At 44.1% G+C, this 23,057-nt stretch overlaps 1 protein-coding gene across 2 annotated transcripts in view; it reads left to right on the top strand.

Moving 5' to 3' along the window:
- LOC119012418 (rho-associated protein kinase 2-like) overlaps positions 1-23,057 on the top strand; it is a 34,792-nt gene that overhangs the window by 5,468 nt on the left and 6,267 nt on the right. For both annotated transcript variants that reach the window (XM_037086239.1, XM_037086240.1), the window contains exons 2-25: positions 1,753-1,834; positions 3,445-3,545; positions 4,291-4,428; positions 5,534-5,794; positions 6,392-6,536; positions 6,684-6,822; positions 9,659-9,750; positions 13,365-13,524; positions 14,452-14,548; positions 14,641-14,720; positions 15,660-15,708; positions 15,799-15,934; positions 16,081-16,172; positions 16,297-16,543; positions 18,042-18,148; positions 18,283-18,442; positions 18,891-19,051; positions 20,165-20,349; positions 20,539-20,608; positions 20,712-20,815; positions 21,046-21,232; positions 21,555-21,648; positions 21,949-22,043; positions 22,343-22,531. In XM_037086239.1, coding sequence (XP_036942134.1) covers positions 1,753-1,834; positions 3,445-3,545; positions 4,291-4,428; positions 5,534-5,794; positions 6,392-6,536; positions 6,684-6,822; positions 9,659-9,750; positions 13,365-13,524; positions 14,452-14,548; positions 14,641-14,720; positions 15,660-15,708; positions 15,799-15,934; positions 16,081-16,172; positions 16,297-16,543; positions 18,042-18,148; positions 18,283-18,442; positions 18,891-19,051; positions 20,165-20,349; positions 20,539-20,608; positions 20,712-20,815; positions 21,046-21,232; positions 21,555-21,648; positions 21,949-22,043; positions 22,343-22,531 — 3,171 coding nt within the window. The remainder of the gene's footprint in view (positions 1-1,752; positions 1,835-3,444; positions 3,546-4,290; positions 4,429-5,533; positions 5,795-6,391; positions 6,537-6,683; positions 6,823-9,658; positions 9,751-13,364; positions 13,525-14,451; positions 14,549-14,640; positions 14,721-15,659; positions 15,709-15,798; positions 15,935-16,080; positions 16,173-16,296; positions 16,544-18,041; positions 18,149-18,282; positions 18,443-18,890; positions 19,052-20,164; positions 20,350-20,538; positions 20,609-20,711; positions 20,816-21,045; positions 21,233-21,554; positions 21,649-21,948; positions 22,044-22,342; positions 22,532-23,057) is intronic.

Here is a 23,057-nt window from a genome sequence, read left to right as displayed (position 1 = left end):
CCCTACATTTTCACCAGTCTCTCAGGGAATGATGCCTGGTGAAAAGAATCAGGTGTATTTAGGTGGCTGGTATCATGAGGTGTGCGCTCTGCTGAGCGTCTTTCTAGTTCTCTTATTATAGTGCTGCTCTTCTTTTGGCATCTTTCGGTGGATCTTTGAAAAAAAAACATTACATTACAGACACAAGGATGTAATACAGGCAGCAGGAGCTACTACGCACAAACACACACACACACGTTCCAACTGCTTCATTTGAATCTCCTAAAATTACATTATTTCCATATTATTCAAATGTTAAAATGATACTCTATGCTCTGCTTCCTGAAAGAAACATTGTATAGTCTCATTCAGAAACAATCCCTGCCAGTCATCACTTATGACCCACTAGAAATATGTGGTGGTGTGTACATCCTCAGACACCCTGCCCTCCATGTGTATTTTCTCATTTCCTTGATATTTTTGGTGTTTGTTATGTTTTATGGGAATCGGCAATTCTGCAGAAAATAAGGTTGATTGTTATCTTTTCCGGCTGGTGACTCACCAACTCAAACCCGGGAATAAGACTGTCATCTGTTAGTCTTTCTGCAGAACTGCTTGATGCAACTTTTGAAAAAGGTGCCATCAGAAGCAGCAGCGACGATCAAAACCCTGCGTAGTGTCCCTTTAACATGGCTGACTGACACACACACACACACACTGTGTAAAATGATCACAGATCCTCGAGCGTTCATCCTGAATCCAGACCCATAAGCTGTTTGTCCCACAATAGCCTCTGAGCCCTCAGGTCTATTTCCACCCGTCTGCGGCGGGGGAGATCTCTCTCTCCGCGCCGCTGCTATTTAAAGGTGCAGAATTGTTCCACATGCCCGCTGCCCACCCACTCACATGTCCCCGAGCAAACAGTCTGACAGACACTAAAGACCAGACTCCCCCAGCCGCACGAACACACACACACACACACACACACACACACACACACACACACTCACAGAAAAACACACACACGGGGGATGACTCCACTTGAACCTTGTTTTTAGGGAACAGAGGGTCATACTACACCGCCCCCCACCCACCTGCCAACTGCCCTGCCAGCCTCGTGTGTTTGGATCACAGAGACATTTTGGTTTCCATGTGAAACTCAACACCGCTGAGGCCCCCCGGCTCTCAGTCTGATGCAGCCCCCCCCCCGGCCTTCTGCGTTAAGCCTCAGGGAGGGGTTCGTGTTTGTTTGGCCCGCTGGCGGTCTGTGTGTTTCGGGCAGGGGCTCGTTATTGTTGTATGATTTGTTTTGTCCTTACACCCGACAACCATTGTCCTCCTGTCGTTGTTTCTTCAGCTGCGCATTAGCAGTCTCGTACTCTCCCCGCCGTTAAATGTTGCATTTCGGAGCTGACGGCTCACTAAAGATGTTATTCCTTCCTCTCTTCCTTCCCTCGCTTCCTCCAATCATTCAGCTTTGTTATCTTTCGTCAGCCAGCAGAAGGGCCAGGCTTGCCCTGCTACCGAAGACTTGTCCGGACAGATTAACAAAGAGAATGATTTGATCTTCCTTCCTTCCTTTCCTACAAAAATGCAACTTTGAAACACGACTTTATTCCCATGTTTCTCAATATGTTGATGAGAATTTGAGCCGAGACCGAGCAATAGTGACTCTGGTGGTGGATGAGATCAGATTTTTCTAACTAAAGACATTTATTTGTCTGTGATTAATTTGTATCTGTATTTCTTTTCCTCTTTTTTTCTCTTTTTCAGGACTCCATGAACGCGTTGGCTCATGATTTGAACTACCCTGCCCTGAGGAAAAACAAAAACATCGAGGCCTTTCTGAATCGATGTAAGAGCTGCATTTTGTTCGCCGGAGGTCAAGGTTCTCGTGTTTGGCTTGAAAAAAATATTGATAAATTTGTTAAATGCAAAAGCCAGAGAACTCCGGTCATGAGGAGCTGAGTCTGTGGCTTGTTTGTTCAGTTAAACCTTTATCTCTAGATGATGGAAAACATGACTTTTCAGACCTTCTTAAGAAAGTTTTTATCCTCAGACGGGGATTATAGAAGAGAGAGCGCACTGTTTACAGCGGTTGATGTTCCTGCAAAAGGTCAGAGAGATAAGAAGTACAGGCTATGAATTCAAACCTCGGTGCTCTTATAATCAGAGACATGTTGGTATTTCAGGGGTTTTGTCCCTGAAACAAAAAAAAACTACAGCCAAAATATTGTTAAAAGTAAGATATGTGTCACTCTTGTACAGGCTTTCTGCTTTTGTAACTTCTCTCTGTTTAGTCTTACGAATATTAAAATTAACATCATGGGACTCGTGTAAGAGAGAAAACACACAGCAGCAAGTCTGTTAAATACTTACACCACCCACCATACCGAGGCTGCAACTGTTGTTATCACAATTAAAGGTCCAGTGCGTAGGATTTAGTGGCATCGAGCAGTGTGGTTACAAATTGTCTAACGGTGGTCCAGAGTCCGCGTTCGGTTTCCTTAGTTTCTTGCGCTCAGAAGTTAAGGAGCTCAAAGTCTGCACCAACAGAAGTTCTTTTCTTCACAGAAAAAAACTCCTGCTCCTGAACGCCTCGTCAGTACCCCCCGTGACTTTATGACATCACACCGTGTCACGGGGTCACGCCTTTGCATTGTTTATGCGAAAAGAACTAGTCTGGCACGTGAGAATACATTTAGCACAGCTGCTCTGTTGTTGTTAGCACAGCTGGGTCAGGCATGTGTGAGCTGACCAATCAGAAGAGACTGCAGCTTAAACGCAGTGTTTCAGACGGTGTGAGAAAACTGATGTGGTTTTTGAGCGGCAAAGCACGTTAAGCCTATTTTTAGTGGTAACTCGAAATGAAATTATGAACCTGAAAATTGGCAAAATATGTCTCATTTAAAAAGGATCATACTAAAGTAATGTAAGCGCAGCATGTTTCAGCTGATAACTTGTGAAGACATAATTATGAATGTCGTATTCCATTTCTGCCCCAAATTCCTACACACACGGACCCCTTTGATCTGTAAGATATCCCAAAAATAATGTGAAAAATGGTCATCAGAATATCCTGGTACAGGGAGTGACGTCTTCAGAATGTTTCTTTTGTCCGAAAAATGTCCAAAACCCAAGGACTCTTCACAAACTATCATAAACGACAAAGAAAAGCACCAACGACTTACATTTCAGGAGCTAAAGGCAGCACGTTTGACATTTTTGCATGAAAAATGAACCTAATGACTGATGATTCATTTTCTTTGGATTGAATGATAGATACTCCTGATCTGTCTTCCTCATCTAAAAGCAACCGTTGCTTAAATATATTAGGTATAAATATCATAAGACTGGTGTAACTTTCACTCACACTGAACTCTCTCCTTCTTCCTTTGAGCCTTTAAATGATTGGAGCTTGATCTATGTGTCGGCATGGTAACCTATGCATCCCCCGTCCCACAGATGAAAAGGCGGTGAGTCAGCTGCGGGAGCTGCAGGTGAAGCTCGAAGACTTCGAGAAAGTGAAGCTGATCGGGAGGGGAGCCTACGGAGAAGTGCAGCTGGTGAGACGTTCCTGTCTGTGATGATGGTTGAATGAGTGTGAGATTGTTGCCTGGGGATGTTTTTCTTGGGGGGGTTTTACATGAAGCAGCAGCAGCAGAAGCAGTGAGGTTTGATGAAAGGGGTTGGTGGAGCAGGAGAGTTCCTCCAGGGGTCCCTGAAATTAGCACCAACATACCAGACATGTTAGCCACTAGAGGGAGCAACAACCTGTGAATCCACCAAAAAATATGTGCAACATCTGCAACTTGTTTTTCAGATATATAAAAAAGGCGTCTCTCTCTCTCTCCTCATCACGACCACCTTAGCTGTCCTTGCATTTAGAAAAAGTAATTAAGGGCAGGCGGTAACTCTTTTTTTTGAGCTCCCTGCTTTTCCAGATGTTTGCCCTGTTGTGCTCGAGAAAGCTTGAATCTGGTCTCTGCCGGGCGTCTTGCGGTAGAAGCGAGTCTGGACAGGCTCAGTGTGTGGGAGAGGAGTGTGAAGTCTGGTGTGGGGGTGTGGAGGAGGAGGGGGAGGAGGGCGGAGGGGATGCTTACTGTGTTTGTGCTTGAAGTCTTGTGTAAGCATGTCTGTCGATGGGTGTGTGCCTGTAATTATGGGCTCCCCTCTCTGTGTGCGCCTCTCATGTTATCTTGGTCATTGTGACATTCTTACCATCTTGTTCACATTGTCCTCGCACGCTTATCGATGTTTGCGCTGCTAACGCCTGTGACTCTCCCTCCCTCGCCGATTCCTCCGCCGCAGGTCCGCCACAAGGCCTCGCAGAAGGTATACGCCATGAAGCAGCTCAACAAGTTCGAGATGATCAAGCGGTCGGACTCGGCCTTCTTCTGGGAGGAGAGGCACATCATGGCCTTTTCCAACAGTCCCTGGGTCGTGCAGGTGCGCAACACATCACAGGTTTTAATTCTGTTGAAAACACATAAAAAAAACCCTAACCCTAACCCACCAAATATTATCCTGATCCCCCCCTATCTGCTGAAATTATGTGACTTAAAAGAAACCCCTCTGCTGTTCTTTGGGATTGACTCACACGATCCACTAAAAAGGGAAAATGTTACACAGAAATACACAGATTTGGCTAAATAATTAATCAAACATGAAGCCATCAAAATCCCCTTTAACACAGATATAGGGCAGGAGTTAAGTAACAGCGTTTAAGATCTCAGACAGCTGAACTGCAAAGAAAGAAATTATATTAATATCCAACACTGAACATTTAACATCTTATACCAGAAGAGTTCCTCAGATATTATTATCTCAAAACATTTTCATATGATGTTAATTTTGTGTAGCTGGCATTCAGCTGTTCAAAACAAATTATCCTTACGAAAAGCGTACTGACCGAAACTGCAGGTAAACCTTGTATATTCTGCAACATGTGGGACGCTATTTCTTTTGCGTAAGCATTTGTTGCTGCTGTTTTTTAATCGCCATGCCTCCTGCAGACAGACTTAACAATTGAAAAATAGTTAAGATAAAAAAAAATTCACTTGCTTTCAAAACAAACACTCATGCCGGCCAGATCAAGATATTTATGACACGACACTGTGGTACCACTTTTGTCCACAGGGGCCTCCAGACACAACAATTAATGTAAGTTCCTTGAAGCTGCTGTGAATGCAAAACTAAAAATTGTAGCAAGTAGCTGAAAATATAACTGTAAAATTAATAGTATACATTTTTTTTTTATGTAACCTGGGCTACGTTTGTTATTTTTTAGGGGACTCCTGAATAGAAAACCTTTTAAGAGCTGGAAAGACAACATTTAAAATACTTTCTAATACCTGAAGCATAGAGGATAATTTCATCATTTTTTCCAGTTCTACTTGGTGCGCGTTGTAGTTGTAAAGAGGCGTCATGTTGTCGGCATCAAGTTGGAGATAATAATCTTTGAAGTCTGCTGGTGTTGAACGCAGGTCAGCGGGCAGCCAGATCTGTATCGAAGCAAACTCTTCATCAAGTGACTCATTTTGTTGTCTCGTAGCTGTGCTGCGCCTTCCAGGATGACTGCCACCTCTACATGGTGATGGAGTTCATGGGCGGGGGCGACCTGGTCACACTCACCATGAACTACGACATACCTGAGAAGTGGGCTCGCTTCTACACGGCGGAGGTGGTGCTGGCGCTGAACGCCATCCACTCCATGGGCTTCATCCACCGTGACGTCAAACCCGACAACATGCTGCTGGACCAGACCGGACACCTCAAACTGGCAGACTTCGGCACGTGCATGAAGATGGACGCGGTAGGTTTGTGGTTTGATGTCAGGAGAACTTTAGTTGGGTTTTTTGTTTTTTTTTTTTATATTTAAGAGAACAAACCTCCCGGAACAGTTTAACAGTGAATCGACTACTCCAGCTCAAGACAGGTGGCTTTCTTCTCCCCCCGCCCTAGTGCACCACCAAGTGTTCAGACTGTGAAGTGGAGCTCAGCGCTGCACGGTTGCATCAGGTTGTTTTGTAAGGCCTCAGAGGTTATTGTGCTAAACAACCAATCTGGAGGACAGCAGAGGTCCCGCCTCTGGTGTGGGTCAGGAAGTATTTTTTTTTTTTGTTGTTTCACCGCAGCAGTTTCTAAATAGCTGCTTCACGAGCGGTCCCACACATCCGAGCTCCCCGAATATCTGCGAGTTGACAGAATGCGTCATATAAAGACGGTCAAAACAGTCGAGGAGGGAGCGAATCTGAGCCCGAATCAATGAAAAGATGTCCCTGCACCGCATATTACTGTGGAAATAGGGCTTATTTGCTTTCTCCTCTAACTCTGCCAAACTTTTACTGTCACTGCGATTCTATTCTTGGTTCCCCTCTACAGTAAATCTTGTTTATTGTCCTGTTTGCAGACAGGCATGGTGCACTGTGACACAGCTGTAGGCACACCAGACTACATCTCCCCCGAGGTGCTCCAGTCTCAGGGCGGCGACGGTTACTACGGGCGGGAGTGCGACTGGTGGTCTGTCGGAGTCTTTATGTACGAGTTGTTTGTCGGTAAGCGATGTGTGACGGACTGACGTGTCAACAGGATGTAATGTTGCACCTCTGTCACGTCCTGAGTTATTGGTGCAATCATAAACAAACTTGGATACATCCCGATGATTCTTTTAATTCCTTGTACAAAATGACTGCTTTCCGCAGGTGAAACTCCCTTCTATGCCGAGTCCCTGGTTGGAACATACGGGAAGATCATGAACCACAAGAACACACTCGTCTTCCCAGAGGACGTGGAGATGTCTCAGGATGCCAAAGACCTCATTTGTGCCTTTCTTACCAACAGGTTCGCACATGGAAATGATAAAAAAAAACAACCTAACACTTGTGCTTTTGTGTTTTTAGCAAGAATTCAGAATATTTCACAATTTCAGGCCGCCTGTCATGAGCGAACAGCTGTAGACACACTCATGCTCTCATTTTCAGCTCTGGATCACGGAAGAGAAAGCCTCCAAGTTGTAACTAAACTTTGGACTTTCTGCTAAAAAATCTATGTAAAAAGTCTCATGCTGGATGGAGAGCCAACATGTCGAATCATGCAATTGATTATGATCAATACACAAACGTCACGACAGCTTAAATAAACAGTGTGAGAGTTGCGTCAAAGATTAGACATGACGACGTAGTCTAAATTTAAACATGTGGCACACTCTTCCTCAGTACTTTATTCACCAAATGTCTTTTTTGATGGTTCTACCACCCTGAAGAAGGCAAGATTGCCGAAAAAACATTTGGTGCAAATCACATGGTGTTGTAGGAGCAAATTTCAGTTCTGCTTCAGCTAAATAAGTAAGTAGTGAGTAAAGTTTTTTTCAAAAGACAAGGCTGACCTTATTCTATATTTTTGTAGCCTTTTCTTTCTTCTCAACACATCTCATAAATACCAAAACCAAGAATGTGTTAGTCTGTCTCTAAATACTTTACAACCTCCACCGCTTGTCTGCCCAAATTTCATTGGTTCCAAAGTAAAATGAAACTATCTTAAAACAGGTTCCAAATATAGTTCCAAAATCATACAAATCAAAACCTCTACAATGGAATGTCACTCAGAAGAGCTCATGCCACTGCCAAGCCCAACAAGTCCCATTTTATTCAATCAATTCCAATGCAATATCAATATATCAATATCAGACATGTTAAAATCAGTGAGATCCAGATTGGTATTGGAATCCTGATTATGCCTGAGTTTTTAATTTATCAAGATCCAGCCATTATTCCCTGAGAAATGAACAAAAATGTAGGAAAACACCCAAAATCGCAATTGTTAAAGTTACAAAATTCCTGGATCCTTCCCCTTTGTCTGAATCCACACCAAAAAGTTAATGGGGTCTGTTCTGGGCCAAGACATATCCTTCATCCAAGTTTTGCAGAAATCCGTTGAGTAGTTTTTGCGTAATCCTGCTGACTGGAGCAAAAAACTGCATTTGTTGATGTGCCCGTAAAATTTTTACAGCATGTGGGACTGACTCATATTAAACTACAGTGCCCAGTGTTTTGTGGTGAAGGAACTTGTCAGTTAGTACAGCGATGTGGCTCATTAACGTAATTTCAATATTTTTTTTGGACAACATTACCATAGAGCTCTCACGGCACTGTAGATCAGGCTTTGGCCACACAGACAACATTTCAGATCAGTAATTGTTGGTCACAGTTCCTTCATGGGTATCACCAGAGCGATCCTTTTAAAGATACCAGTAGTTAATAAGTTTTTACCTTGCTGGTTACTTTTCATATTGCAATTTTTCCTCCCTATCTAGTGAAAATCTCTGTAGAGTTGAGTGTTTCTCCTACGTTTAAAGATAAGTGGCATGGAATATTTTTCTCTCGACTGAGTACTTTTACTTTTAACACTTTAAGTACATTTTGCTGATTGACACTTTTGATTTTAGAAGGAACTAACTAAAACGAGTATTTTCACAGTGCGGTACTTTTTACTCAAGGACCCGACTTCTTCTGCCACTGAACAAAACTAATATTCCATCATGAGCTAGTTTGCTAAAAATGCTACCGTCCAAATACAAATCGGTATTAAAGGTAACAGTTACACGAACGTATGGGTGTGGGTCGTGTACGTGGTCAGTGGCCCGTCCCCTCCGAAGAAACCACTTCCTGTTTACATTAGTAGCCCCGCCCCCCCGACAGTGCTCAAACACAGGCCCTTTCTGCTGCAGCACAGAGCAGCCTTTCATTTTCCCTCCCTCAGTTTATTTACCTTCTCACTCACTATTCTCCCACCACAGACAGAATCTCTCATGTGTACGGCTGCCCAGCCTCACACCCACACACACACACACACACACACACACACACACACACACACACACACACGTATCTTGAACAGGGCCCAATACATTCATTCACCACACATGCTCAGTCACTTGCTGAATCATTCCTGTAAGCACCACCATCCTCTCCTCTTTTTTCATTTTGTTTTTCACCTCTTTCCTTCTTTTCCATCTGTAATTTGCTTCTTCCACCTTTTTTCCTGGTGCCACTTTCCATTCCTCCATCCTCCCCTTGCTGCTGTAACTTTCTCCTCTTCTACTTTGCACTCCACTGGGCACTTTTCTGGGCATTGAGACACGGCTCAATGTAAGCCTCAGCTTGGTTGCATGTCAGATTTTTTATTTTTTTTTGCGGGGGTTTAAAAACTCTCCCTGCTCTCTTTCTTCCTCCCCGCCCCTGCCCTGTCTTCCTCTTGGCTGGGTCTGGAATGTCCCACACGTGGCAAGCCCAAACTGCCGCACCCCTCCGGTCCTGTACCCAGAGGTGGAGGAGGAGGAGGAGGAGAAGGGAGGAAAGGGGTGACGAGAAAGAGAGAGAGTGTGTAGAGTTTTAAAGAGAGGGAAGGCAGTTGTGTTTGAGTCAGTCGGAGTTGTTGACGTTACCTCCTGCAGCCTGATCCTAGATCTATATTATCTGGTCTGGTTAGAGGAGGTTCCAGGGTTCGCCAGCGGTCATGTGGCTCTCCATGCTGGTCAGTGTGGTCAGTGCCTAGTGGTCACTCCACTGGCCCGTGTGTTTGGGATGTTGATGACGACGGCGGGTGGAGGGGACGGGCGGGGGTGTGTTTCGTGTTCCGGCTGAGGAGGCTCGGCTCACAGTCTTGGTCCTGTGTGCAGGGAGGTTCGACTGGGCCGCACCGGAGTGGATGAGATCAAGTGCCACCCGTTCTTCAAGAACAACCAGTGGACCTTTGACAACATCCGAGAGAGTAAGTGTGTACATGTGCATGTGTTTGAAACTTGTGTATCTTTTGATTCCAACACAATAGAGGCACAGATTTCCCCCCTTTTTTCCCCATCTGTGGTAATGTGTGTTTCTAATACCTCTTATCATCTGCAGCCCATTCCTCCTCCAGATCTGTTTCTTATCAGCCTGACTTCATAGTTTAATTCCACCTCATGAGCCAATAAGCCTGCATGTATGTGTGCACACATGCTCTCCATATGCTACCCACTCATATCTTGCATTATACGGCAGGATGGTGTGCAGAGCGGCAGAGCATGATGCACGAAACCTGCAGGATAACCAGCAGCGTATGGGTGCGGCTCGAAAAAGAGTAAATAGCATAGGAAAAAATATAAAACAGTGCAAGAAGAAGACATGTTTTATTAGCTAATGATATCATATTTTACTGAGACAGTTTCGTCTGTTAACCCTACATTATTAACAGGGTTAAACATGGCATGCTCACTACTAATAATGCAGGCTGTTTTAGTGAAAGTCTGCACCAATAGGAGCTTGTTGTGATTAAAGGGACATTATGTAGTTCTGGAGAAGAAGCTAGAAATATGGCAGGGTCCGCCACATATAGTACATAAAGTAAAACATTTGGTAGGTTAGGGTCAGTTTGTTTATTCAGTTTATTCAGTCATGAAAACAAAGATGGGCTGGTAACTAAGTTTCTTCAGGTTTGTTCTACTGATCAAAATTTCTTTCCCCAAAAACTACACAGTGCACCTTTAATGTTGTGTAAGCCCAAATCATGTGAAATTTCCATTAAAGCGAGTTGGATATGTTTTTTAATTTAGTCAATTTAAATCCCTGCTGAGTTTTCTTCATGGTTTTCTTTAGCAGTGAAAGAGTAGAAAACATCAGATCAATCAGAGTTAATAATATACTGTAAATCCTTTTTAGGCCGAATAATTTATAGGTTTATTTGATAACAAAAACAAAGATAGAAGAAGTCAAAAACAAATCTGCTGCAGCTGTAATGATATGGATCAGTTGTTAAGCTTATAATTTGCTCCTTTTAAATTTAGCATTTGATCGTTGCGCACGGAGCATCCCTCAGCGTCTCCCAGCGCACAGTCGAAACGGATCGAGCGTCTCACAGGAAGGAAGGAAATCAGGAGAGATTTACCAGGGGTGAGAACAGGACCTCTGTGTCTGCAAAGAGGTACAACGCAGCCTCTCGCCGCTTCACCTGGCTCTTATTAAGACAACAGCCAGAGCTCCTGGCTGAACTTCAGACCGCCCCGGCCGCCCGCAACACAAAACAACCACTGTGGCACTTCTGCGCTGCTCGCCCTCAAACGCACCGTCATGAAGAGCACGACCCCCGCTCCCGCAGCGCTGCGTGCACCACCCAGTCCTCTGCGCGGATGACTTTGCCGTGTGTGGCCATGACTCAGGAGCTTCTACCGCACATGGATGATTCGTCCACTTTTATGTTTATCGTATTCAGGGTAAAGAGACGCGAGCCCCGTGGAAGGATGGATGAGACGGGAGGCGGCGCCCCCCGTAGCGGCGGGCGGGGCAGGCTGTGCGGCCTGCGTGGACCGGCCCTAATGAGAGGGGCGCCCCGGCTCGGAGGGTTGCTCCCGCTCTCTCACTCTCACTGTGGCCACGGCTGCCTGTCATTAGCCGCCCGCTATCAGAGAGCATTCTGGGAAGTCGTGCCACAAGGGCCTCCATGGAGCGGCCCGCGTCTCTTTCTGTCTCACCACATTTTTGGCTTTTTTTTTTTCTCCACTCATTTGTTTCATTCCTGTGCCTGATCTGTTTGAGGCGCAGTTGTCACGCTGAGGGTTGTGTCTTGACCTAACAGTAATGAGCTCTTTGCGCCGAGCCAGGATTGCGCTGGTCTGAGGAAACTCGATCCATAATGGCTGCCTTTTTTCTCTCAATTAGGAACTATTTATAGGTTAAAGGTCTAGCTTAGTTTTTATCTGATTGGCCCTTTGACACATTTTTGTCTGCCTCTTGTGCAGGGTTTTTTTAAAAAAAGCACGGCCGCCTGCGAGGAGAGAGCAGGCGTTCAGGCCTCGGCCGTGAAAGGAACTGTGTGTGTGTGTGTGTGTGCGTGTGTGTGTGTGTGTATGGGGCACAAAGCGAGCACTGTACGGGAATAGGAGTGGTGTCAGCCTCACGCCAACCTGCAGAGAGCTTACTCGCCAAAGGTGGCAGGGACTTTACTTGACGATGAAATTTGAAAGCCCCCCTCCAGTCAAAAACTGTTTTGTTTTGTTTTTTTTCATTCTTTTTCCTACAGTTGAATGTTTGAGCTTCACTGTGTAGAATGATGTATATGCAGAGTTTGACACTAGGAGGGTCTTTTTTCCACATTCAATATTTAACATAAACAAATGTGATTTGGAGAGTCAAAGAGTCCACTGCACAAGCACTGAGAATGGGCATGATAGTGAAGTAGGGGACAGCTAGATGAAAAATGTTGTCAGGCTGCAGTTAACCAGTTAACCAAAGTTGATTGAATGTCAAGAAAATTCTCAAAAATGCTCAACACACTTTCCCAGGGGTGTAAAGTTATGACTTCAAATTGCTTCTTTGGTCCTACTAACAGTGCAAAACCCAAAAAACTCTTCATTTACCATCATAAGTTGACAAAGTTCATTAAGAAGCCAAGACCAGCTAATGTTTAACCGTTTTGCTGTCAAAATAATTAAAAGAATGTGAAGAAATAAGTCATCATCAAGTCAACATCTCAATATTTCCATCCATAACTGACAAAACTTTTCACAGTCTGCTTCGTATGTATTAATATATTTACCGCGCTAGTTTGCTGTGGCTCTTCAAGACACCGTGTGCTTGGAAGAGCTGCCAAAAAATGAAAGTGACCGACTTGCCATGCCTTGTCAAAGTGAGCAGTAAAGGTCCAAACATCACTAAATCAGAGAGAATTGTCACTGGCTATCCTGTGTATATGCAGAGCTTTTTAGGACGCCAACCAGGCTAGCTGACAACTTTGCTCGTTAAAAACACCTGCAGTACGCGATGTAGCCTATGTCCCAAATGATCAAAAATATATTTTTTTAAAAACACTATATATAAAAAGTTACTAACAATATATTAGCAAACTGTGAAAAGTGAAGTATTTTGACTAAGATAGCGATTAAAAAAGCACTGACCGTAGAGTTGGGTTGCAGAGATATCTACTGGAGTTAGCATGCTAACCAGTTAGCTAAGGCCCGTTTACACTGCTGGCTTGTGTGCTAGCAGTGTAAACACCAACAGTCTGAGCTCCCAGTCCAGATCACCAGCTGCAAAGCTAGCAGAGCTAACTAGCTCTTGTTACAGTTATTCGGGGGATATGCTGCCCCCTGTTTGTTTTGAGTATTCAACAGGTGACTGGTTACAGCTAATCCTCGCTCCTCTGGCGTATTCTGGAGTGTTTATGAGGGCTAAGTGCCATTTTAAGGGATTTTAAAATGGTAATTTCCATGTCAGACACATTGAAGGATTGAAATGCATGTGTGGGGCGACCCTCAGTTTATGTAAAACTCCTCTCTTTGCTCAACCACTTGTGGGCTTCACCTCCTCCACTCCCCTCTTCTGACTCTCTCTCCCTCTGTCTCTGTCCTCCAGCTGTGGCTCCAGTCGTGCCCGAGCTGAGCGGCGACATAGACACCAGCAACTTCGACGACATAGAAGATGACAAAGGTGATGCTGAGACCTTCCCTCCACCCAGAGCCTTTGTGGGCAACCAGCTACCATTCGTCGGCTTCACCTACTTCAAGGAGGACCAGTAAGAAAGACTTTTTTTTCTCTCTAAAACTTTGTCTGGATTAGTGTTTGCTGACCTTACACTTTTCTCACTTGTGTTAATAATAGCGGCGTTTTTATGGAGATTTTCTCCCGAACAGATTAGCAGCTCTCATGTGTGGAAGCTTTCACAAGGGCCTCAGGAAACGGGTTTAAGTGCAGAAATTCAAGAGGTAGAAAAAGACAGCTTCACACTCGTACCTTTTTTAATACAGTCTTACACCAGTCAGACACTGTATGCCTGTTCGAGCTCCACACTGCTGCCTTGTTCCGACAGCCCCCTTTAAATGCCCTCTTTGCTGAAGCTTTTGAAAAGCCCGTGGTCTGGATTCAGTAGGAGATGTAGTAAAATTAAACGACACCTTTGTGTTGGATTTGTGATCGTATGCGCTTGAATCAGCCATGGTCTAACTTCAAGGTATGTTTTTCATTTTGGGGCTTATATTCATGAAGCTGAGGGTTCAACTACTACTTTTTTTTTAAGACTCATGAACACAGTCAGAGAACAGCTGACGCCAAAGGGCACGACTGGTTTTAAAATGATCGTAAAGTGGCTTCAGATTCCTCGGTCATTATGCAGTTGTGAGGCAGAGTCATGTAATGATTCCCAGAGACAACTGCCCACCATTCATGGTTAAGAGTTGGCAGCAGGCTGCGCGGGCTGGAGGCATCCTTTGGGTTTCTCCGGGGGTAAACCCATCCAGATGTGAGAAAAGATCCTCAGACCTTTATTGCTTTTTTTTCCCTCCGCAGCACACGGCTTCAGGTTTTAAGATTATGGATCTAAAGTAGAGGTGATTTCTGAGAGGTAGCGCAGAATTGTGGAAATGTGGGCTTGTGGACGGTGTTTGATGTTGAGCATCGCAGGCAAACTCACTCACAATCGTTTCTCTCCGTTTCCCTCTTTCAGGCTGCTGAGGGTGGATAACAACCACTCGGAGGAGGATTCAGAGGACATTAAAGAAAAGTCTGAGGATAAAGAGTCTCGCTTGAACAGTGATAAAGAGGTAGGTGTTTTTGTTCTTGAGAAGAAATGAAACAAAAGACAAAATTGGCCATTAGATAATAACATCATTTTATCTTTTTCTGAAATGAGCAGCTGCAGAAGAAGCTTCATCAGCTGGAGGAGAAGCTCGACCATGAGATGCAGGCCAAAGATGAGCTGGAGCACAAGTGCAAGTATGATAGAACATCAGTATCACTGTCAATACGTTGAACAAAGCAGGCAATCACTCAGGAGATTGGCATTCACTTCGTGCCATCTGCTAGATAAAAACCAGGCTCAGACTACACGAGCTTCAGGTTGATTATCCCCGATTCACACCTTCTGACAATCAGAGGAGAAGTCTGGTTTGAGACCTCAGCTGCTGCAGATGCTCAGACAAGATTATCCACTAATGTGAAGGGTTAAAAAAAAATCCCGTCTGAAACCTCCAGAACTGCTCAGAGACTCATCAGGGCCACCCCGACAGCATGCAGCATGGAGCGTGTTTTAAATATATGATTTATAATCCGGATGATTGCATCAGCACTTTACGAGCGGGACCAAAATAGCCAATGAGAGAGTCATCTTAGAGCAGCTGCTGGTACTGTGAGGCAACAATGTACATTCAAGCTAACGTTAACGCAAACTGCTGTTAAGAGTTAAATCCTGACCTCCAGCTTTTTTTCATTACAAAGTATTTACATTAATACACTCACTGTATCCGTTTTGTTTACATCTGCTTCCCCAAGAGATCACGTGAGGCAGTGCATTACTTCCCCTGGCACAATAATCTTAATAACGTCCAGTGGTGTATGATGCTCCCACATCTTCAAATCTTGTTGTGTGTGCTTGTTTGAGACCAGAGAGGACAACGTCTGTGAAGATTCTTCTCGTGTGAATGATGCAGCCTGATTTTAAAGTCAGTTAGCATTTCAGATCTCCTGTAGTCTGCGCTCGGCCTGATGCAGGAAATCTGTTTGATTGCTTTACACAGCAGGAGGTGACATCCAACCCTACAACGCTGATGTTTTCAGAGTTTCTGATTAATGGTAGATGTGTCAAGTTCCTGTATGTACCTACAGTGATGATAACAAAACAGAAGTCTGCAATCAAACTGTCCTCTTTTCTTCTAGAAATGCCACCAACCATTTAGACAAGCTGGTGAAAGAATTAGACAAGGAGGTAAGGATGGGTGGAGGGCACTTCCATCAGGATATGATAAAGCAGAGATCATTCCACTCAAAGCGGTTGTGATTTCTTCCCCGATTTCAGATGAGCAGCAGGCAGAAGGTTGAGGCTTCGCTCAGGCAGCTGGAGAGAGAGCGAGCCCTGCTGCAGCACCAGAGCAGCGAGAACCTGCGCAAGGTGGAGATCGAAACGGACAGGAAACGTGGCCTGGAGAATGAATGTGAGCATCTGGGACATAACGCGACTATTAACTCATTAAAACTGCATCTAGTTGTTAAGATTATATGTTTTTTTTTTAACAGGATCTACTAAATGTGTGAGAGCAAACACTGAATTAACTGTTAATTGTTTGTATTTACACACAAGTGAACAACCTGAGGGACCAGCTGGAGGATCTTAGGAAGAGGAACCAGAATTCCCAAATCTCCAATGAGAAGAACATCCAGCTTCAGAAACAAGTGGGGGAAGGATCATCTTTTTAAATCTTTTTCTTAGCTTTCATCACTGTTTCACAAGTGTAAATCAAGCATCTAAGTGCAATAATCCACATGAACTGACCTGGTCGTCCATCTCTCATCTCAGCTCGAGGAGACCAACGCTGTGCTTCAGGCCGAGCAGGAGGCGGCAGCACGGCTGAAGAAGAGTCAGGCAGAGGCACAGAAACAGGCTCAGAGCCTGGAGCTAAGCCTCAGGGAGATGCAGGAAAAGTACAGCCAGCTGGAAAAGGACAAGATGGAGCTGGAGAAGCAGCTGATGGGGCTGCAGGCCGAGCTGGAGGAGGAGAAAGGAGCTTACAGCCTCGGGACAGAAACTATTACTGACCTGCAGGGTGAGACATGGCCGTCTGGTAGACGTTGATAGGGACTGAAATGCACGAAATAAGTGGCTCCAAGTAATTTCGATGAGTCTATAGCTTTCTTCATCTAACACATGAAAAGTTGAATTTATAAGCAGCATTACGCGCTGTTGTATGACTCGTAGTGTATGGTGGCAAACGGTAGCAACTGTAGAGATATGTTAAAGGAGCAGTTCACCAGAAAATGGAAATTTGACCACGATCATCTCACCCTCATACAGTTGGAAAGTTTTGGATTCCACAAAATGTTTTTGGAGCTTCACAGCAAAAAAATAGTGCAGCATTCTCCCAAACAAATGAAGTAGATGGAGACTTGTAACACATAAAAAACAAACCTACGAGAAAATGCTTAATGTGGCTCATTCAGTGCGATCCAAGTCTTCTTTCAGAAGCTGTCGGATCCCATATTGTTTTTAAAAATAGACCTTTGACGCACCATCAAGCTCGTGCACGCTTTGCAGATGATGCTAACGCATTTAGCTCAGGGGCTTTTGTAAATATGTGTAAATATCAAACCATTCTTTTCTGCTGTTGTTTACATCTTAAATCAAGTCCCCATCTACTTCAGTTGTTTAGAAGATAATGACCGAATTATAATTTTTCAGTAAACCTTAAATACACAACAGACAATAAGGAGTGCATTTATTGACTTTATAGCTCTTCTCCGATTGCTAATAGCTGAATGTTGTTTATTTCACCTTTTAATTTCATGAGTTTTAAACACTCGCCTGCACACAGTGGCTAGAAATTAACAATAAGCAGATGAGAAATGCCGTTAAATGTGGTCGTTAAATTTAACTACAATAGCCACCAGCCAACTGTTTTTTGCAAGCCCATTATATTACAAATTTTAACGTGTCTATTAAAATGTTATAAGGTTAGCAAATCTCCCGGATTAAAAAAGGTTATTTCACTGCCATAACTGAGATCTTTACGGGTTCATTCAAAGCTGCAGCAGTAAACATCCCGTCAGTAGCAGGAAAGAAGCCGTTACACAACACAGAGCCAGAGGCTGGACGGGGGTATTAGATGTGAATGGTTTTTTCTGGACCGAGCCTCGGGAAATATCAGATCATAGGTGGAAACATCTGTTCAAAGGGCTGAGAGTGAAGTAAGATGCTGTAGCGGAGCCAGCACCTCTTCTGAGACGATGTTCGGAAACTTAAACGTGCTCGGAGGCCGCTCGCTGAGGTCAGAGGGGACACAGAGAAACAACGGTGAAGCCTGTTTGCTGTGATGCCTCATGCTTTTTTCCCTCTCCATGTGAGTGGAGTTCCATGAAAAGGGAAAATACACATGAAGTGAGTTTGCTTCGGATATCGGAGGCCAAACGTGACATAAAGTCCAGGAGCAGTATTTCATGTCCCCAAAACAAGTCTGTAGTTCAGGTGCGTTACTTAGTAGTTTCTAAAAGTCATCCTATATACTTTTTTATAATTTCTTATCTCCTTCTCCCATTACTCCACCTCAGGACGGATCGCTGGCCTGGAAGAGGAGGTGAAAGAGGTGAAGTCATCTCTGTCCAAGGTCCAGGCTGAAAAGAAGCAGCTACAGGAGAAGCTCAATGACCTGGAGAAGGTTGGTTGTCTGTTTGCTTTTGAGCTTTTTATATATTTTCAGATATTCCCCATGCAAACTTTGATTTGACATTTCGTTCTCATTCCTGTGACACAAGAGTGTTAAACAGCCTATTGCTCTCTTTGATTCTGTAGGAGAAGGGCAACCAAGAGATCGACTTGGCGTTCAAGCTGAGGTCGCTGCAGCAGAGCCTGGAGCAGGAGGAGGCCGAGCACAAGGCCACCAAAGCTAAGCTCGCGGATAAAAATACCATCTACCAGTCCATCGAGGAGGCAAAGTCTGAGGCTTTAAAAGGTGAGCAAGTGTTAAAGGTGGCTACAGGGTGGATCGCATCATCAGCATGTTCTCAAGAGTTTAAACAGTATTTCACTGAGCTCAATCATAGATACTGGGATAAGAGGCACGAAAGAGCACAAGTATCATCATGAAAGTCAACCTCTTTTGTTCAGGAGGGCCAAGGAAGAGACGCGATTATAAAATATGAAGTACTGATTGATGCAGTAGACCTCGGTCAAATAATTCCACTTTGTGTCCTGCAGTATGACAGAAAGCTATAACAGCCTGGCCTTCAACCACATCACTTTGCTCTGATTGTCCTTCGGTGCAGCCGGCCGTTTATCTGTTCCTCCATTGAGTTTCATCCAAAGGGAAAAATAGTTTTGTCAATACTGTGAACAATCGGTCCGGCTTTCGATCGCCCCCCCCCCCCACCTCATGGCATCTCTTGGTTGTTTTGTTCCAGAGATGGAGTGCACCCTACATGAGGAGCGCAGCCTGAAGCTGCAGGTGGAGGAGAAGCTGCTGCAGCTGGAGAAGGACCACTCCATGCTGGACTGTGACTACAAGCAGGCGCAGCACAAACTGGACGAGCTGCAGGGGCAGAAGGAGAAACTCTCAGAAGAGGTGCTGCTCCGGCAATGAGCTCATTAATAAATAGAAAATATTATATTTTTATACTCAATTTGATTTGAAGTAATGATAATGCTTCATGATAAGGAGAGGTCGCTTCACAATCAGTGCGTTTGCTGATGCTCTGAAGAGTGTGGGTGTGATTGATAGTAGCTGGGAGGAAAAGAGCGAGGGCAGATTGTCCACAAGTGATCGCTGATTGCTGATGGCATCATTCTCTACGGCAAGTAAAAAATAAAAGTATGAAACGTGTTGCCAAATATAGTGGGGCGGCCATTAACATACCAAAGTAAACTATACGTGTGGGAAACACTGCAGTCTGACAATAAACATGTTTAAGCTGACAATAATGCAGAAATCAAAACCTAAATAGCCTTAATTATAATTATGTTAATAAGTATTCTCTTATAAAGGCTTCATTACTATTGTTGAGGTAATGCGCTACAAAGTAATTCATTACTGTGATAATATTTACTTTTTTTTTTTTACAGTTACATTTGTACTTGGCAGTGTTGGGAAGGCCAGCCTCTCTGTAAACTGTTTTATTTTGAGGCAGTAATAGCTCACTGTCTGTGCCGCCTTGATTGTCCTCGGCATGCAATTTCAGCCTCGTTCTTGCCGTGACATTTTTCCTTTCGGTGCTATTAGGGCTGGTTTTCACCAACTTTGCTGAGGGCTTTCTGGTATTAACCAGCAAGCTCTTGTGGATGTCCTCCTTTTTACATTACGCAACGTCACCTGGCTATTGGGTGACAGTACATCTCTGGCAATGTGCTCTGTAACACAACAGTAATGAATAACTGCTACAGGGAGTAAATAAGGGAAGCAGTGCATAATTTTTTAAGTAAAGAATAATGTAGAATACACTGACCTTAATATAAAGTAACACCTCACATTTTCCTATATCACATATTGAGGTTTCTAAAGCAGTAAGAAGATGATGCTTCTGCTTCTGGGACTTCGTGATGCCCGTTTGTTCCTTATTTTTAGACTAATGACTAATCCATAATGACAGTAATCATTAGTTGCAGCCCCGACTAACCCTTTGTTACTTCAGCCTGAATTGTCCCCACTGCCACTGCTGAAAACGCTCGCATGTTCGTGCAGGTAAGAAACCTGAGCCAGCGTCTGGAGCAAGAGATCCACAAGCGGACTCTGAGCCAGAGCGAGCTGAAGATCCAGAACCAGCAGGTGTCGGTGCTCCGCTCGTCAGAGAAACAGCTCAAACAGGAGCTCAACCACCTGCTGGACCTGAAGCAGGTCCTGGAGAAACAGAACCAGGAGCTACGCAGGTCAAACACACACACACTTACATGTTAATATATTTAACATAAACACACAGGGCAGCTGAGTTTGTTATGATAGTGCTGACAAATTGCTGTAGAGAACCTCATTCATCGTATCTGATTTGAGGAAAGTGCTTGGGCTCCGTGGGTTGTTGGCCAGGAGCGACGATTGACAGATTGTTGGTGGTGTTCCAGGGAGAAGCAGGAGGCGGGCGGCCAGCTGAAAGAACTGAGGGACCAGCTGGAGGCAGAGCAGTATTTCACGGTAATTCTCACAAACAATTGTCCTTGCATGGAGTTTACTTTCTGGCCTCCATCTCATATCCGTGATATGAAATGAACTGATTCTCCCACTGTCCTCCTGCAAGACCCTTTACAAGACGCAGATCCGTGAGCTGAAGGACGAGTGTGATGAGAAGAACAAACTGGTCAAAGAAGCACAGCAGCGACTGGCAGAATATGAGGAGGAGAGGTAACTGTTCACTAGTCTGTTCTCACGACTTCATTCCCAGTCCAGACACTATAACAAGAGACACTGCAGCACCAGCATGACCTGTGATTTGTTTCAAACAACATAGAAAACCCAAAAAAGACAAGAAGATGAAACCGAAAGATAACGATTGAATCCAGTGTAAGTCAAGGACATGCAAAGAGAAAATATACTGATATACTAATAACCGTCCCCTCGCCCCCCCCGAGCAGGGATTCCCTGACAAACCAGCTGGAGGCCAGTTTGACCAAGGCGGACTCCGAGCAGCTGGCTCGCTCCATCGCGGAGGAGCAGTACTCCGACCTGGAGAAGGAGAAGATCATGAAGGAGCTGGAGATCAAAGACATGATGGCGAGACACAAACAGGAGCTCGGCGACAAGGAGGCCACCATCAGCTCGGTGAGACCAGAAGTGGATCTTGTGATTTCAAAACAGAAAGTCTTGAGCCAAGATGAGGGGCTTTTTTTTGTTTGTATCTAAGGAAATCCGTCTGAATTTTCTTGTTAACATCCAGCATTACTCACCAAAAGGCACCGTTATTGTCCTTGCGATCGAACAGATGGGTTAAATATATTTCCATCCTCCTAACAAAAGTATTTATAAAGAGTAGTAGTGGTAAAATTGACCCTAATGTGACAAAAACACTGATTTACTTATTCAAATATGTTGTATAAATCAAGTGTGTATGGATGAGACTCACCTCTTCTCTGACTCATCACAGCTGGAAGAGTCCAATCGCACTCTGACGGTGGACGTCGCCAACCTGGCCAGTGAGAAAGAGGAACTCAACAACCAGCTGAAAGAAATGCAGCAACGTGAGTGTCATTTTTCTTTTTTTCTTTTTTTTTCTTTTAGTTAATGAGCACCGTGGAAAGAGGACAGGTTTCTACAGGAATGACATTTCCCTCAGTCCTGGAAAAGGTGTTAAAAAGCTCTCACACATCAGGATGATTTGTAGGGAGAAGGCCGTGAAAGTCCCATGAAAAAGCAGCCGCGAGTCGCTCCATCGGCGAGCGGAACATCCATTTTTAAAAACGGCTTTATAAGTTGAGGATTACTTCTGTAAAACTTGTGTATGAGCCCTGAATTAATTCTCGTCTCTGCTATTTATACAGAGTTGCAGAAAGCCAAGGAGGAGGAGAAGCACATGAACTCACTCAAAGTGTCCTTTGAAAAGCAGCTGCAGAACGAGAGGACACTAAAAATTCAGGTGTGTGTCTGGCTGCCCACACAGGTCTGGAAACCCTGGAAGTTTTTTATACACTCTTAACTTTTTTTTTTCCCCTCAGACGTCTGTTATGTCACATCATCTGTTGTTGAGTATAATGCTGAGCTGCAGGCTTGTGTTGAACTCCGGGCAAAATCACCGAGATGTGAAACAAGTTTTAGAAAATCTATGCTGCAGCAGCATTGATATTCCTGCTGCGCTCACTGAATTCAGATTTATCTCAAGCGGATCTCTGTAAAAGCTTCCGTCTCGGTGTTTTGTTTTTTTTTTTCACCTCCCAGGCTGTCAACAAGCTGGCTGAGGTGATGAACAGGAGGGAGACGGTGCGGGGAGGCCACAGAGGCACCGGCACCGAGGTGCACAGGAAGGAGAAGGAGAACAGGAAGCTGCAGCTGGAGCTGAGAGCCGAGAAGGAGAAGCTGAACAGCACCATCATCAAATACCAGAGAGAGATGACGGAGATGCAGGCAGTCAGTACACAGACACTGCAATACGGGCAAAACGACAAAAAGGCTTACCGTATATACTGCCACGTTTACTTAAAGAACACGTGTTTCGAAAGGTTTAGCTTAGTCAAATAAATTAATTTATACCCTCGTTTACAATGAACATTGAGTCAACACCAAAATGAAAAAAAAATGATAACAGGGAGGAATACTGCCAAAGAAAAGTTAAAAACACTTATTTTACTGTATTTTTAAGATGCAAAATGGTTCTAAGATCCTGAATTCCCTGCACATTGTGTCAGCCATTCTCACATTATGAAACATAATTAATAGTCAGGGATTCTAAATAATTGCTGTTTTTTTTAAATGTACTTTTCTCCCTTCTAGAAACATCTGGCAGGATAAACAGAACCTTATGGCGGATCAACTTTAAACCCTGATTTAGAATAATCAAATGTAATATACAGTTCTTTAAGATTGCCACAAATAAAATAACTGAATGTTAATAAAATAAAATAAAGTTATTAAAAACGATTACAAGTAGCGGTTT

The sequence above is a fragment of the Acanthopagrus latus genome, chromosome 22 (assembly GCF_904848185.1).
Source record: "Acanthopagrus latus isolate v.2019 chromosome 22, fAcaLat1.1, whole genome shotgun sequence".
In the NCBI taxonomy this organism is placed as follows: Eukaryota; Metazoa; Chordata; class Actinopteri; order Spariformes; family Sparidae; genus Acanthopagrus; species Acanthopagrus latus.
Note: the sequence above shows the minus strand (reverse complement) of the source record. Positions and strands in the feature narration are given on the sequence as shown.